At 50.5% G+C, this 14,039-nt stretch overlaps 4 protein-coding genes across 4 annotated transcripts, besides 1 other annotated feature; 1 reads left to right on the forward strand and 3 right to left on the reverse strand.

The window, feature by feature from the left end:
* Positions 1-14,039: part of a sequence feature (contig 1.104 1606..297769(-1)) that runs on past both edges of the window.
* ANIA_06103 (uncharacterized protein) lies at positions 4,617-6,273 on the forward strand (the record flags this gene model as incomplete). Its single annotated transcript, XM_658615.1, has 6 exons — positions 4,617-4,718; positions 4,795-5,444; positions 5,538-5,578; positions 6,013-6,132; positions 6,164-6,190; positions 6,227-6,273. 6 exons carry the CDS (start codon positions 4,617-4,619, stop codon positions 6,271-6,273), a joined length of 987 nt encoding a protein of 328 aa, XP_663707.1.
* Positions 6,789-8,302, reverse strand: ANIA_10775 (Zn(II)2Cys6 transcription factor; the record flags this gene model as incomplete). The annotated part of the gene is made up of 2 exons (XM_050611961.1): positions 6,789-8,132; positions 8,198-8,302. The coding sequence occupies 2 exons, from the start codon at positions 8,300-8,302 to the stop codon at positions 6,789-6,791; spliced, it is 1,449 nt and encodes a 482-aa protein (XP_050467005.1).
* On the reverse strand, positions 8,574-9,604 carry ANIA_10770 (RTA1 domain-containing protein; the record flags this gene model as incomplete). The annotated part of the gene is made up of 3 exons (XM_658614.2): positions 8,574-9,061; positions 9,126-9,368; positions 9,430-9,604. The coding sequence occupies 3 exons, from the start codon at positions 9,602-9,604 to the stop codon at positions 8,574-8,576; spliced, it is 906 nt and encodes a 301-aa protein (XP_663706.2).
* ANIA_06101 (protein CYP671B1) lies at positions 11,787-13,675 on the reverse strand (the record flags this gene model as incomplete). Its single annotated transcript, XM_658613.2, has 5 exons — positions 11,787-11,971; positions 12,020-12,554; positions 12,601-12,935; positions 12,991-13,182; positions 13,234-13,675. 5 exons carry the CDS (start codon positions 13,673-13,675, stop codon positions 11,787-11,789), a joined length of 1,689 nt encoding a protein of 562 aa, XP_663705.2.

A 14,039-nucleotide genomic window follows, 5' to 3' on the forward strand; every position in this document is an offset into this window, starting at 1 on the left:
CGGTAAACGGAAACAGCAGCCCAGTCCAGTCCGAATATTGTCCCAGAAAGGAAGGCACCGGAGATCGGATCGCTTCTATTCGCCGCGTTTCTGCCGTATTACGGTATTGGTAATCTCCGAGCCAGTCTGACAAAGTCCATGTCAGAGTAGCCGTTCCGTACAACAGAAGATTCCGGATATCATTCATACTCATAATTATTCAGCCCTTGATGACTACCCTCGTTACCTCCATGCGCGGTCATTGGTGCATGCGAGGAATCGGTTTTGCATGGGCCAGCATCTCAAACGGATTACGGGGGTCCGGATGCCCACAAGACCATGGCTAAGACTGCCTGAAGTTTATGACAGATGCTTACAGCTATCCGAGTACCCGCCGCCCGGGTTCTAAAGCGTAGGGCTGTGATGTGATCAAGACGCTCAGACTTGGCTGCTGACAGTAGGCTATTCAGCTGCCACGCATCTTCTTCGTCTTCGGTTCGCATTCGCATTTGGAAACGAAATACGCAAACGCCAGATCGGTCGGTCGCGAGCCACAGCACAACGCGTGTTCCAAACGGGCTCAAACGAGGATGCCTAGACAGGATGTACGACTCGACGGACGCCGAAAGCCTGGAAGCGTCCAGGCTGCCGCAGTCGAGAGCTTGTCGCCAATCAGTTCCAGCATGCTGACACTGCCTCTAAGCTGGGAGCGGGGCTGAGATTGCGGAGGAGCCGCACTGCCCAGTGTCTGAGCCAAGTGCTTACACATTGTCGACGTGGTCCTCTGCCAATTCATGGTGGATGACTTGTGCACGACGCCAGGGACGTGATACTGCCTGCGCATCATTAATGGATAAGACCTACGATGATGGCTTGAGATCTGCATGTGTCGCAATTTGTACAAAGTGGCTTGGGTACAAGAACCAGCACAAAAGGCATCTTTTTCCTTCGCCACTCGGACATTTGGAGAAGGAACCTGTGTACACAAATGGCTTTATGCTCTGCACAGCGCACAGCTCCATATACTCATCTACCAGTGTTATGAAACATCCGGAAACTTATCGTACTCGCTTACTGGGGGCAGCCCCAGACACCACGTGTGAAGCCCGACTGATCTCGTCGGGTGAAGTAAGGCTATACGAGGCCTTTCTCTTTTCAGAATTACGAGATGGCTCCGTCAAAAGCTGCTAAGCTCATCCTTCTCGAGCTCGTTCGTCAGGGGCGCTGACCAAACATAACAATTAATAATCATTACAGATGTCACCCCGCGGCTATCTCCAGGTTTTCTTGGTTTGTCATCTTCCATTGAATGATGACATCATCACCCTGGACCTTTTGAGGCTCGCATTGCTATTGCTTCCGACCGGCGACTAGCTCCATGGCTTTATCTCCGTAAGACCCTTTTAACATGGAATCACCGCTGACGTGCTCGACTTCAGGTCTGGCCTAGAGCTGGACCAACTGTCCTCTCATAACATGAGGAATTTGCGGAGTACAGAGAACGACCTCCCTATCCACGTGACCTTTCGGCATGGTTACCGATGCATTGATCACCTTCAGCCTTCGCTTATCATTGCTCCTGAATCGAGGCATTCAAGCCAGCCTCAATATCGTGATCTTCAAATTCATCACTACTTGATCGCCAGGGTAGAGTCATCTCCTTATAGTACCATGCAGTCAACTTGTGTTCTCACAGTATCAATTAAGTCTACAATATATCGGCGATCGGCACCTCCGTTGTCCGTCGGCCGTTGCCCTGCTGCCATGCCTTGTCAAGGCGAGCTGAACCGTGGATTACTGCAAAGCTCATTAAGCTCCCTATCCGAGGCTCAGGCATGTTGGGCCGCCGCTCAGATGAGGGTCCTGTTGACTTCCTGGCTCCGTTATGAAAAATTTTCCGGACCCGCAGCGGACCTACGGCATCCATGATCCAGCCGGCACTCGGATCGATCGGGAAATTTCCTGGCACCCGGTGGACCTCAAAAAGGGTTTTGTTTTGTGTCCGCGCCCGTGATAGACTCAAGCCGAGGAACATGAGCATGGCTTTATCCGAGTCAGCCTTCAATGATGACTCGGCGCAGAACTTGCTCGTTATGACTGTTCCATCCTGATTCCTCGGCCTGAGCCCCGACTAAGCTTGATATTTACACAGTATATCGATAAGCGCTCATTGACTCCATTGCGGCTACTGTCGGCTACCCGACCGGTGGCATTCCGCATACTCACTCCAAGAAAAATTGTGCACTGTTACCTAGGAAATATGCCGGTCTTCGGTCTTTGCCGGTCCCCAACAGATCACAGATAAAAAATGAGGCGCAGCGCGCAAGGTATTTCGTAATTCGGAGCATCCGGAAGGCAGGGCCTCCGTAGTACACATTGGAAAGAAGTATAGAGCTACTATCCGGATTCACCCTTCGTACTTTCTAGATCATTATTCTCTGTAGCGTCATGTTTTGCGAAAGCTCTATCAGTTGAAACTTGCGAGTCAAGAAACTACTCTGATTACTTCAGCGCCCACGAGCCCTAAATTCAACACTGTATATCTCCCTGTCCAACGCGAGCATGCCAACTGCGCTGATCCAGTCGCTAGAGTAACCGCAGACGCATCTTATCCAGTTGGCAAAAAAACCAGATGGTCGGAATACTAGCACATTCAAAATATGGTGAATGTATACTGATTCATGTTGTCAAGCAATATCACAGGCCGATAGCCAACGTCTAAACATGGCCTTGAAAGGACCTCGGTTGGCATTTACTTCAACCTCGCCACAGAGAAGCGCGAGGAAGGGTTCTCTTTACCCTTTTTGCAAATGGACTCCGATTTATAGAATGAGAATTTTCGATGTTCCGTTCGAAAAGGGTGGGTATGGCCTCGGGCCCTACTTTCTAGTACCCAGGAACTACTATGTACGGTCCCCACTACAAGGTACGGCAACGGTTATGTTATGGCGCTGGAGTCTTCTAGTCGTATCTAGATAATAGACACCGGAGAATTCGGGTAACATATAAGACCCTGATTCGCTGGTCTCGTAAATAATCCCATAGTTGTTGAACTATCAGTCTCTCAGAGATTAGAACGAATCGAAGTTTCGAGGTTTTTTCCTCTCGCTACTCCTAGCTAGCTAATGAATGCACGGTGGCCACAGGGATGCTCTAGATCCTCAGTCCAAACAAAAAAAATATTTAAAAAATTTGGGTAGCCTCTGTCCGACGTACGCTGCTAGAATGGTGCAATCGGCTACCTGTACCTGGGGGCTGGATCCTATGCTACAATACACGAGGGCCGGAGAGATGAGATCATGTTATGGCTAGACAGTCGTAGACATGTGAACGGCGGCCCCGGTTTAGTGGCGATATGAATTATCCTGAAAGTTAAGGCCTCCAGAGCTGGTTAGTGATGCTCTGATACGTACTTAGCCGGGACGGTCCCTCTTTGATAGGATTAATAGCGTGGAAGTATCCGGCATGGTGAATGTTAGGGGGTACATTCCGCCCACTGCGTAGAGACAAAAGCAAGATACGTCTTTGATGATGCGAATCAAAAGAAACGCTTCCGTACAAGCAGGTTAGGCTGCTGAAGTGGCACAATTGCTTCATTTGCAGGTGCGACTAGGATCAGAAACACCAAGAGCCCTGGAAGTGCCCGGGATCATTCCAGTCCGAGCCTAGAGCGAATCTATCCAATGCTTGGCTACGCCGTGGCGGACGAGCTAGCGTAGATAAGCGTAGCTGTCGGTGGCATATTTTTAGTAGACACTATGCTACCTTCTCAAGATATGTGTTAGGGATAGGTAGGGTGCAAGTTATGCAGGATTGAAGCAGAATTTGACCGCACATACAAACAACCGACCTTAGCGTTCCAAAAGCAACATGACGGCGAACAAACAGATGCTGACCATGCTAGGCTGGAGAGCTGACCTGCCAATGTCCTAAACTTGGCTGCTTCAGGTATGTATTGTGGGTTGCTATTTGAGCAAGACGAGACTTGATGCAGATCAACGTGAAGTGCGGCAGACAGAGATACTCGGAGAGAGAGCGGATTCACAGTGAGATCAGGAGAATAACCGGCCATCGAGACGGTGGAGAGAGGCGATATATCGGACAGAGTCGACCATACAAACAGAAAAGACGGCCGTTGATCTCCCGGCTTAATTGCCGGCAACCAGAAGCGTCTGCTGGATTCTTGTTTGAAGGCAGATCACTGTTATTGACAGCGCAAATCGCAATATAAAGTCGGCCAGGCTAGAGAGATCGTCGCCGTAAAGTGACGAAGACAGCAGGCTAGGGCTGAGGCTTGATGTAACCCTCCGTTTCATATTTATAGATACTTGCCCGTCCTACTAGTTTGTCCGAGGATTGCCCGTGCCCTGTCGGTACCTGCCTTGAGCTAGCAAGGCAGCCTGGCTCGCTGAAGAATCCACCCCGCAGTCCGGGGATACCAAGAGATTTAGATTGGATCTGCATAGGAGACTCGGAGTATGAGCCAATGGTGGACGATTTCGATAGACAGTCATCAAGGCACATGGTGACGTCTAATAGAGACCTCATGGGCAAGTTTAGGGGCTCTTACGGGTATAAATATGGCTTGAGACTCGCACGACAAACAGGACTACAGACAAGCAGCACAGCAACTCATCATGAAGGCCTTCTTCGCTATTTCAGCAAGCACCCTGCTCGCCACCGTGCATGGCCACGGCTACCTGACCGTGCCCGCCAGCCGCACCCGTCTGGGCTTCGAGGTAGGCATGCACAGCGATCCCCTGCTATAGTTTGTAGGGAGGTAGACACTGAACACTGAACACTGAACGCTCATAGGCCGGGATTGATACCTGCCCTGAATGCTCGATCCTCGAGCCCGTCGATGCGTGGCCCAACGTGACAGAGGCGCAAGTCGGCCGCAGCGGCCCCTGCGGTTACAACGCCCGCGTCAGCGTCGACTACAACCAGCCCGGTGATAACTGGGGCAACGAGCCCGTGGTCACCTACAAGGCCGGCGATATTGTCGAGGTGCAGTGGTGCGTCGATAACAACGGCGACCACGGGGGCATGTTCACGTACGGGATCTGCCAGGACCAGGAACTGGTCGACAAGTTCCTGGACCCCGATTACTTGCCCACCGAGGAGGAGAAGCAGGCAGCTGAAGACTGTTTTCTTCAGGGTGAGCTGAAGTGTGGAGACGTCGACGGGCAGGAGTGCGAGTATAGCCCCGACTGCGGAGAGGGCGAGGCTTGCTACCGGAATGACTGGTTCACGTGCAATGCCTTCGAGGCGGATAGCGATAGAGGCTGTCAGGGGGTGGATGGCGCGGAGCTGAACTCGTGCAAGACGACAATTGCCGGAGGGTATACGGTGACCAAGAAGATCAAGATCCCAGACTATACGTCGGAACATACGCTGCTGCGGTTCAGGTGGAACTCGTTCCAGACGCCGCAGATTTATTTGCACTGTGCGGATCCCACTATTGAGTAGGCAGTCTGAGTGACGCTTGCGACTCTTGAGTGCATGGTTTTCAAGAAAGCTTGACCGGGGAGGTTCGGGAGTGTATACTGATCGAATAGAGGTGGAATGGAGGTGCGAATGCGGATGATAGTGATGCATGGTAAGATAATGTACTTAGAATGTCTCCTGAAGATACTGAGCTATACTGAACGTGGATTTGGTTGGCTTTTGGTTGGCTTAGGGCACTGGCTCTTTAGCTGTACTGGCTGGCAACAGCGGTTGCATACTGGTACTGACTTGCAACTGCATGCTTAATGATTTGTCGATTAGAAAGACTAATAGCATCAATCTGGCTTGAGTTGATTCAGTTGACTTGATCAGGTCATGAATCTGATAGAGTGCTTCTTCACCTGTAGTTCACAACAGGTTAAAATATGTCCAAGACTATTTCTTGGAGTTGTGTTGCTAATCGCAAATCCCGTTATGGTCAATTGTCTGAGACCATCAGAGACCACGGGAATTAGTCAAAACTTTCTGTCTATCCCTGTAGAATGGCGTTGGATCAAATTCACTGCAGCTTGCTTTGTACCGTAGGGTCTTTCGGAGTTGATACGCAGCATTCCTTTGGCCATTCCTTTGGCTTCCAGGGGGAGGGCGTTTATCGCGCCTATAGGTACATCAGAGGCGTTGCAATTATACAAATGAACCTGAATAGTATGTTCGTTAGAAAGGGCTGTTCCTCCAGTCAATGCCAGCCTCCTTCCTCAGCCCAGTAAGTGGTAGACATTAACTATAACCCTACCCATAGCCCTACCTATCCGAGGGTGGAGTACACGAAACATCCAGCATACTTGAAACAACGTGTGCGGTGGAGTGTGCAGAAAGCCCACTAAAGTAAGCCCGGATATACTTAGCAAGGCTTTCGGGTATTAATTCTTTGCTTGCGAGCTAAATGTTCGGGCAGCGTGGGCACAAGCCCTATAACTCCGGCAACGTACAGCTTTGTCTGATGGCTCTGTAAGCGTGGATTCCACAGATGATCTGAACTTGGCCTGAGAACATTGAGTGTGCATCTTCTTCCGTACAAGCCTGATGTCGACGTAGCGCATGACTTCTCGTATGGAACAGACCGCATATGTTGAACTGAGATATAGTCTAGTGTGCTTACTGATGCGAGCGCGGTGGTACATTCCCATGTCACATGTACGCCATGTAGGCGATGCAGACGATAATCAAGGGTATATTGCGCAGTGAGATTGCGAAAGTCTCGAACATTCGCACGCTACCAACTTCAGATTTTCTCTTTTCTTTGATCTCTATTTCGTAACCAGAGCGGACTATGGCCTTCTCTTAGCAAGTGAAGCCTTGGCTCAGCCGTTGATCACTGAAACAGGCCATTCCATCAGCGAAATAAGAGTCCTATCGCCATAGGACTTGCAAAGGGCATCGATTTTCTGGATATCCTCATCAAAGGCGCCATTGAGGAACCACGCGGCTTCAAAAAGCGCTAGGGTCAGATAAAGATACGCAAGGATGACCAGCGATATGTTTGGTGCTATGTCCGGGTCTCCGAGAGTTGCAAGGAACTCCTCTGAGAGCGCTTGCGGCCACCCCATAACGGCCGCATCCTCCATGTCAGCCTGGAGTTCGATGGATGTGCATTTCTCGTCTCTGGAAAATTGCGCTAGATAGAGGATTCTCATGTAAACCGACTCGACGAGATCAAGCCCATCTTTCAGTCCAGAGGGGCGGGATTCGGGTGAGTCTTCAGCTGACGAAGACGGCGTTGACCCTTCCAAGGCCTGTAGACGAGCCAAAGCTCTGTATGCACCCTGGCAGAATCTGGAAATCCTGGGAGAGCATCCACGAGGTATGACTGTAGTGGACATCTTCTCGGGGTACATTTTCCAGTCCTCGGTCGCCCCGGGATACTGCAGCATCTCCCTTAACGGACCCATCCTCAAACTCGGCCAGCACTGTTCGACGACGGCGGTCAAGCCACGAATGAGGTATATCCAGTCGAGCCGCGGTTTTCTCAGCGGCGGCAGAGGGGATGTATGTGAATCATTCCAGTTCCTCATTCGTAACGACGCAAAAGCAAAACCAACGAGGAGTAATGACCCGGAGAAGACTTCATGACAGTTGGAGTCAGACAGGGCGGATAGTTGGTTCCTGAACCCCTGAAGACCGCATTGATGGTGTCTGACAACGAGCTGCAGGTGATGCTCTACGCTTATCGAAGTGGATTGATCCGCCCTTGACTCACTCCCCACAGCAAGGTCTGCGTCAGGGTTGCCATCAGGATGAAAATAATCCAGCCCGGCCAATGCCAATAAGAGATGCATGAGGAATTCATGGCGTGCCGCCAGCCTAGGGATAACAGTTTGCCATACCTTTTGCCGAGATGGAATCAACGACATATTTTTGCCGGTATGGATCATGAAGTACGACAGAAGCTGCAGATCGACCATGTTCATTGATTGAGAGTTCGCCTCGGCCGCGACATTTGACGGCGCAGGAGACAGATCAAACTCCAGGGCATGGGGTGATCTGGCATTGGAGACCGAAGGAGGCTCTCTTTGGGCCTGCCTGGACGTAGTGCCTCCAGACGCATCGTCCCTCTCCCTCCTGGGTTGGCGAGAAGTGTCTGGCGGGAAGCCACAGGGCTCACCTCTTAAGGCGCAGGCACCACATATGGGCTTTGCTTCATCGCACTATGAACGTCAGACTGTTGTATTTCTTCATTTTCCTAAGAGCACGGTGCAAGGGAAAAGAATACTTTAACCCTGCGCGACTTGCACGTATAACATCCTTGACGGGATTTTGTGTGAGTGGCACGTAACCTCTTCGGGGCGACTCTGAGTGGCTGATTACTGGCACTCATCTCGCCTCTTGGAACGGGGAGTAGCGCTGAAAGGCATTTTATATAGAGAGTGCTTAAATGAGGAAAACCAAGGGTCCCGCTCAAGCGGTACGTACGGTGACTGTTTGATCTGTTTGCCTAGTTTGTTGACTTTGCTCTTGTTTTATAAATGCAGTTGTGTAGTCTACAGTGTTACTCTATACCAGCTTAAGGTCTCCAGCAGATTTGATTCTGCACACCCATTCAGGAGTTGACAATCCCTTCTACTGAAATCGATACCAAAAGATGTTACTTAGCATGGCTCTCGCTTCCCCGATCCTGCGGGAAGCATCCCATCTGACGATTCGCCCCGCGAATTCAATGCAACATCGCCAGTCCTTCGGCTGCCCTTGACAACCGCTCCCGGATAGGCCAAGAGAAGCAGTATTGCTTGTAGTGCCATGAGCACCGCATCAAACACATAAAGCAGGTACTCCCTCTTCATGATGTACCCATCATTGCCTTGCACGAACTCAATCACGCGAAATACCGACCTGACGAAGATCAGGATGCAGGCTCCGTATAGACACCACATCATCGCCTCCCAGGAACTGGAAAAGCGCGAGTGTGCGGCGATGGGCCGAACAGAGTGTTGGGTGTCGGATTTGACTCGATAGTGGAACACCGCGCTGAGGAACATAAAGAACCCGAAGAAAAGTAGCTGGACTGCAAGACCAGCAATCACAATGCGCTCGCCGTTCTCCATGGCCGACAGTGAACCAGCCGCCATGTACCCGCCACCTGGTCTGAATGTCAGCCCTTCCGTATCATTCCCGCGGTCGCCGCGAAGAGGGGCGGAACATACCTCCACATTGCAGAAGGAAAGAGACCACATCTCCGACGACAAATATTTTGGTGATATACTTCACGCGAATCATGGACGCCCATTCGGCCTCAAGGCGGAAGATCACTCGGCCCAAGGTCATGTAGATTGACGCTGCGAAAAGAGGGGGCGCCACGAGGATGAGCATCGTTTGCACGATATATGGGCCCAGGGCGAGTGTATCGTAGTGCGAGAATATCCTTGCTGCATAGCCAGCCGCTTCAACTACAGTCATGCAAATCGAGAGTCAGCCCTGTATCTGCAAGGGGGAACGTCCGTGCCGTACAAATGAGTCCAACGATGAACGGAGTGAAGAATAAGGCTCGGTGGCGCACGAGGACAATGCCATGAAAGACAGCCAATGCGACGAATACCGCGACAAACACTGCGGCTGCGGGAATGGACGGGGTATAGCGGTATAAGGCGAAGTAGACCTCTTGCGATGATTCTGCGGAGCTCATTATGCAGCGTATAGAGACGGACCGAGACGTTCGTCTGAAATTTGCTCAAACCCCCAATGAGGGCGACATCGGTCTACTTGTATTGCTTTGCAATCAACTCATGGGGCAACAGTTCTGGGAACACACAAGGTCTCTATCTTTGGGTGAGACTACGAAATCTATCCATACGAATGCGAGTGGGGCTGGTACTCGTATATTCGTATAACCGTTCTGATGGCAATGCCACTCTGGCCCACACCTGTAAAAGAGATCCGTTCCACGGAATCAGTATGTCCACCTTCGACGTTTGACACGCCGATCTGTTCCATTTACTTGCGTGCCTGGCACTTGAAAATAAGTCATCACCAGCCGAGGCCCTGTCATCTCGGGAAAGGCAAGGCCAAGCTTGTTCCTCCGGATGTACCTAATGCAACTGCCATATACATCGCTTACTCCCAAGAGACAAGGGCCTTGTATCTATGATTTGTCTTGCTCTCCTGCGAAGCGCAGTTTACAGCTTACCACCGGAATGCGAGGAGCATTTAAGAACAATGAGGAGCTATGAGAGGACCCTGTGGTCAATGCCATTATATCCCTATACCGCCGCCTTTCCGCCCGTCATTCTCAGCAATTCGCCGCCACCTTCACGTCTTTACTATCTCTTCTGTCATCGAATCTACCCTGGCCGCTTCAACGGCCGCCTCAGAGGTTGCTTAGCATACAAGTTCCCGTCGGTACATCGCAGTGCGAAGCGAACTCGATTTTTCCAAGAACAAACTGGTACTGCTTTCACCAGGCCTGGGTATCGCTTAAGGACGAAAACAGCTGTGAAACCTTCATCCACTCAGTTTAACTGCTAGTGTGTCCACAGCGAAGCACCTCACCACTTCTCCAGGCAGGCTCCTAGATATGCCAGAGCACCGCAAAGCACAATGAAATCATTGGATGTGAGAATGGAATGGATCAAGGACTGCAGTCATGAAACGTGAGGCATTTTGGGTTCGACCTAGACCACTGGCTGAGTATTCAGATCATGCCTCGCGGTTGGAACTCGTACCCCTGGTCTCTGCCAACAGAAACTAATCCTCAGCGCTCTACAATACAGGGTGCGGTGACGAATTACTCCCGTGAAGAGACTAATGATGAATAGTCGAAAGCCGTGAGCTGAAGGACAGGTCTGGGATACACAAGGCGGCCCCAATACTGCCGGCGTTCCGGCTTGCCAGTGAGCTACAAGTTTCGGAAAATTAGACCTGCAGCACAAGGAACATAGTATGCATCATGGTTTACGGCGATCATAAAAGAAAACGAGCTCTTGTTCTAGCCTATTGCTGTTTCCAACCGGGTGGCGAGTCAGTTCTTGGAAGCTTGTGGGGAGCAGTTTACTCAAAACCGAGATTGAAAAAAACTGTTCCTGCCAGCTGTTAGGGCTGATGCGACAATACGAGAATACGAAAGTACGAAAATACGGGTTTACGAGAATACGACTCAAAACCCGCCCAAAGACTGTCCCTGCAGTCCTCAGCTATTGCCCATTTCTCTTAGCCTCTAGCGTCGGTATGGTATATCAGGCAAGTAACTTCGAGTCTGAAACTACAGGGTTCGTTGTTTTGTGAGTTTTAGCCATCGTCCATACCGTCTCGTACTCCTTTCCAGGGAATTATCTTCCTTCACTGCCACTATGCACTCCCATGGAAAAAGAAAGGGCAGGTTCCTTGGCCTATTTGTCTCGTTCTGAGAGAGTGTTTTCAATACAAGCTGGGAGATGGCCCAAGAAGCGTCTGCCTGATGGGTTGCAAGGACGAAGTCGACTCAACTGCAGGGTTTTCTACTTGGCTCTAACAGTCATCAGCGAATATTTGTGATTCCCTCTATTGTATTTGAATGAAAATGGCAGTCCTGGTGCCTAGTGGTTGTCCCGGCTTGTCGGTTAAGGTAATAACGGGCGCGAGGTTTCATGACACCAGTCTTGCGGTTATACTACACAGGGGCCGTTATTCTCCTTGGCCAGTTAGTCTGGCTTTCAAAACGACATTCCTCAGCGGTGAGAGAGGGTGGGTATAACTGGTATGAGCCAGCGACGACCGCCCCGAGAACCTCGCTCATCAGTCACTTGAGCGAGGTGCGGACTTCACGGTCCAAGCAACACTCGCTGTCTGTCCATTGGCATGTCCCCAACCAGGAGGATGATTTCTCAGCTCAATCATCGACTTAAAAACTGAACGTGCAATGGCGGCAGTGTAGTGGTAAATGTATCCAGTGTCCTAGTCTCGAAAAGCTCCCCATTCTCACCCGGTGCGAAATGTATGTCATAGAGCTGCGCCAACTTAGAAACTGAGATTCTAAGGCTCATAAGAGCAAGATTTTTTTTAGGGCAGACATAAGGTCCTGTGAAGAAGTTAGTCAAACCGAAAAAATCAGTCAGCCTGGACTGACCGTATAAAAATGGAAAATATGGAGCTCCATCTTGAATCATCTCCTTTTTTTCATTCCATCGCTCAGGGACAAAGCGCTTCGCATCGACATAGTACCGCTCGTCCGTCTGGATCAACTGAGTAGGAACAAAGACGTTCACATCGCCAGGAATGTAAACCTCGTCTACCTGCAATCCTTCTGCCGGTGTAACGCGGTACCCACCCGTCAGAATAGCAGGCCGCAGCCGAAGCGTTTCGTTAATGATGTCGTCGAGGTAACTGATAGTTTTGATTTTGTCATAAGTCCACTCCGAGGACCCGCCGGGCATGGCCTCGTCTAGGAGAAGCTGAAGCTTCGCTAGGATCTCTGGATTTTTACAGAGAAAGTAGAGGATTGAGGCTAATGTTGTGGCTGTGGTTTCACTGCCGGCCACTATAACTGCTCGAGAGTCCTCATGCAGCGCGTTCGCTGTGGGAGCAGCCGACACCTCCTTGTGTACGTACGCTTTCAAAAGCCACGAGGTTATATCTTGCGGGGTTTCTTTGATGTCCCAGCTCTTTATTGGTTAGTAGCTCTCTTCTAGCCCGGAGCTGGTAACGTACTCTGTGTTTTTGTACGATTTCATCTTCACACCATTTAAAGAATTCGGCCATTGAAAAACTTGCTCCAGGAAGGTTGCTAATCAGATTCAAAAGCCATGGGACGTGGCACATCACTCCCAGTATAGCCATGTGGTCATGGATGGCTTTGATCCCCGGGTGTTCCACGCCGGTGGACAAGTTATTGAACTCTTTTCCGAACCCAACTTTGCCCATTATATCGAAACTGAGGAACATGGACCACTTGGTAGCATCGATTGCCCGCCCTCTGTTTTTCTCGATGTGCAAGACCAGAAGATCTGCTTTGGCTCTGATGCTCGGCTCGTATGTTGCAAGGGCTGCGGTCCACGGTAAGCAGCCGGACACGGGTTCTAGCTTGAGATGAAAACCCACCTTTGACGCTGAGTCCGCGATCCCACGCCTTTCGCCGTCTGCGATGATCCTCGAAGTCACGCGTTTGGTGGACGTTGCAGTATTCTGCCTCTGTTTGTGCCTGAGCGTAGAATGTTGATTTTCCGCATTTAGACTGGGGAGATAGGAGCAGTGGGACTGCGGATTTGCGGACGATGCATATCTCTCGCGGGCCTTGATAGGTAATCAATGGTCTCCTCATCCGTACTCATGGAACAGGCTCACCGGTTCTGAAAAAGTCTCCATATCTCTTGTGCATTTCGGCGATTTCCACATGGTATTGCAGGCCTTTTCCAGCAAGGTACGCATCGTAGAAACGAGAAAGTTTGGATAGCCGAGGACCAGGAAAGCGACGCAGACGATGGAAGAACAACCGATAGATCGCGATGCTGGATGCTAGACCTGTATTAAATGCTGCTGAGATGCATCCCACACGGAGAAGAACTTGTAGCGGGGAAAAGGCTGTAGCAGTAAGATATAAAACCGTTACAGCAACCACTGTTGCAGTATATAAACCGAGCAGGCCATATAAGTACTCCTCCACGGGTAAACTGCGGAACAATGAGACATGGGAAAGGACGCCCAAAGTTGCAGCTGACAGCAGAAGCTTGGAAATATCAGTACTTGAAGCATGCTGCAAGGCTTCTCTGAAGAGTAATGAATTCATAGTCTGCTGCAGTGGAATAGGTTACTATGAACGCGTGAGTTGGTCTTCCAAGGAGGAAAGGACGGGGGTTCGTATTTAAGACATAAATGGCCCACCATATGAGCAGGGCTTGTTTGATAGAGATAACGGCTTTGTGTTGATACATTAGCCTGCCACAGTTGACGCCAAGTAGGCTCTGCAGATGCAGATTTTAGTAAACCTGTCAATGACTTGAGCCAATGCAATGGCCTCTGACTCTACTCCACCCCGGACACGGCCCGTAACCGTCCGCTTTGGGGTTGTTAAGCAGCCACGGTTGTGCGGTCAAGGGGGCACACAAAAGTACACGTATCTCTTATTGTGCTCCTTTAAGGTCCAGGGGTAT

This window comes from Aspergillus nidulans, chromosome I (assembly GCF_000011425.1).
Source record: "Aspergillus nidulans FGSC A4 chromosome I".
Classification (NCBI taxonomy): domain Eukaryota; kingdom Fungi; phylum Ascomycota; class Eurotiomycetes; order Eurotiales; family Aspergillaceae; genus Aspergillus; species Aspergillus nidulans.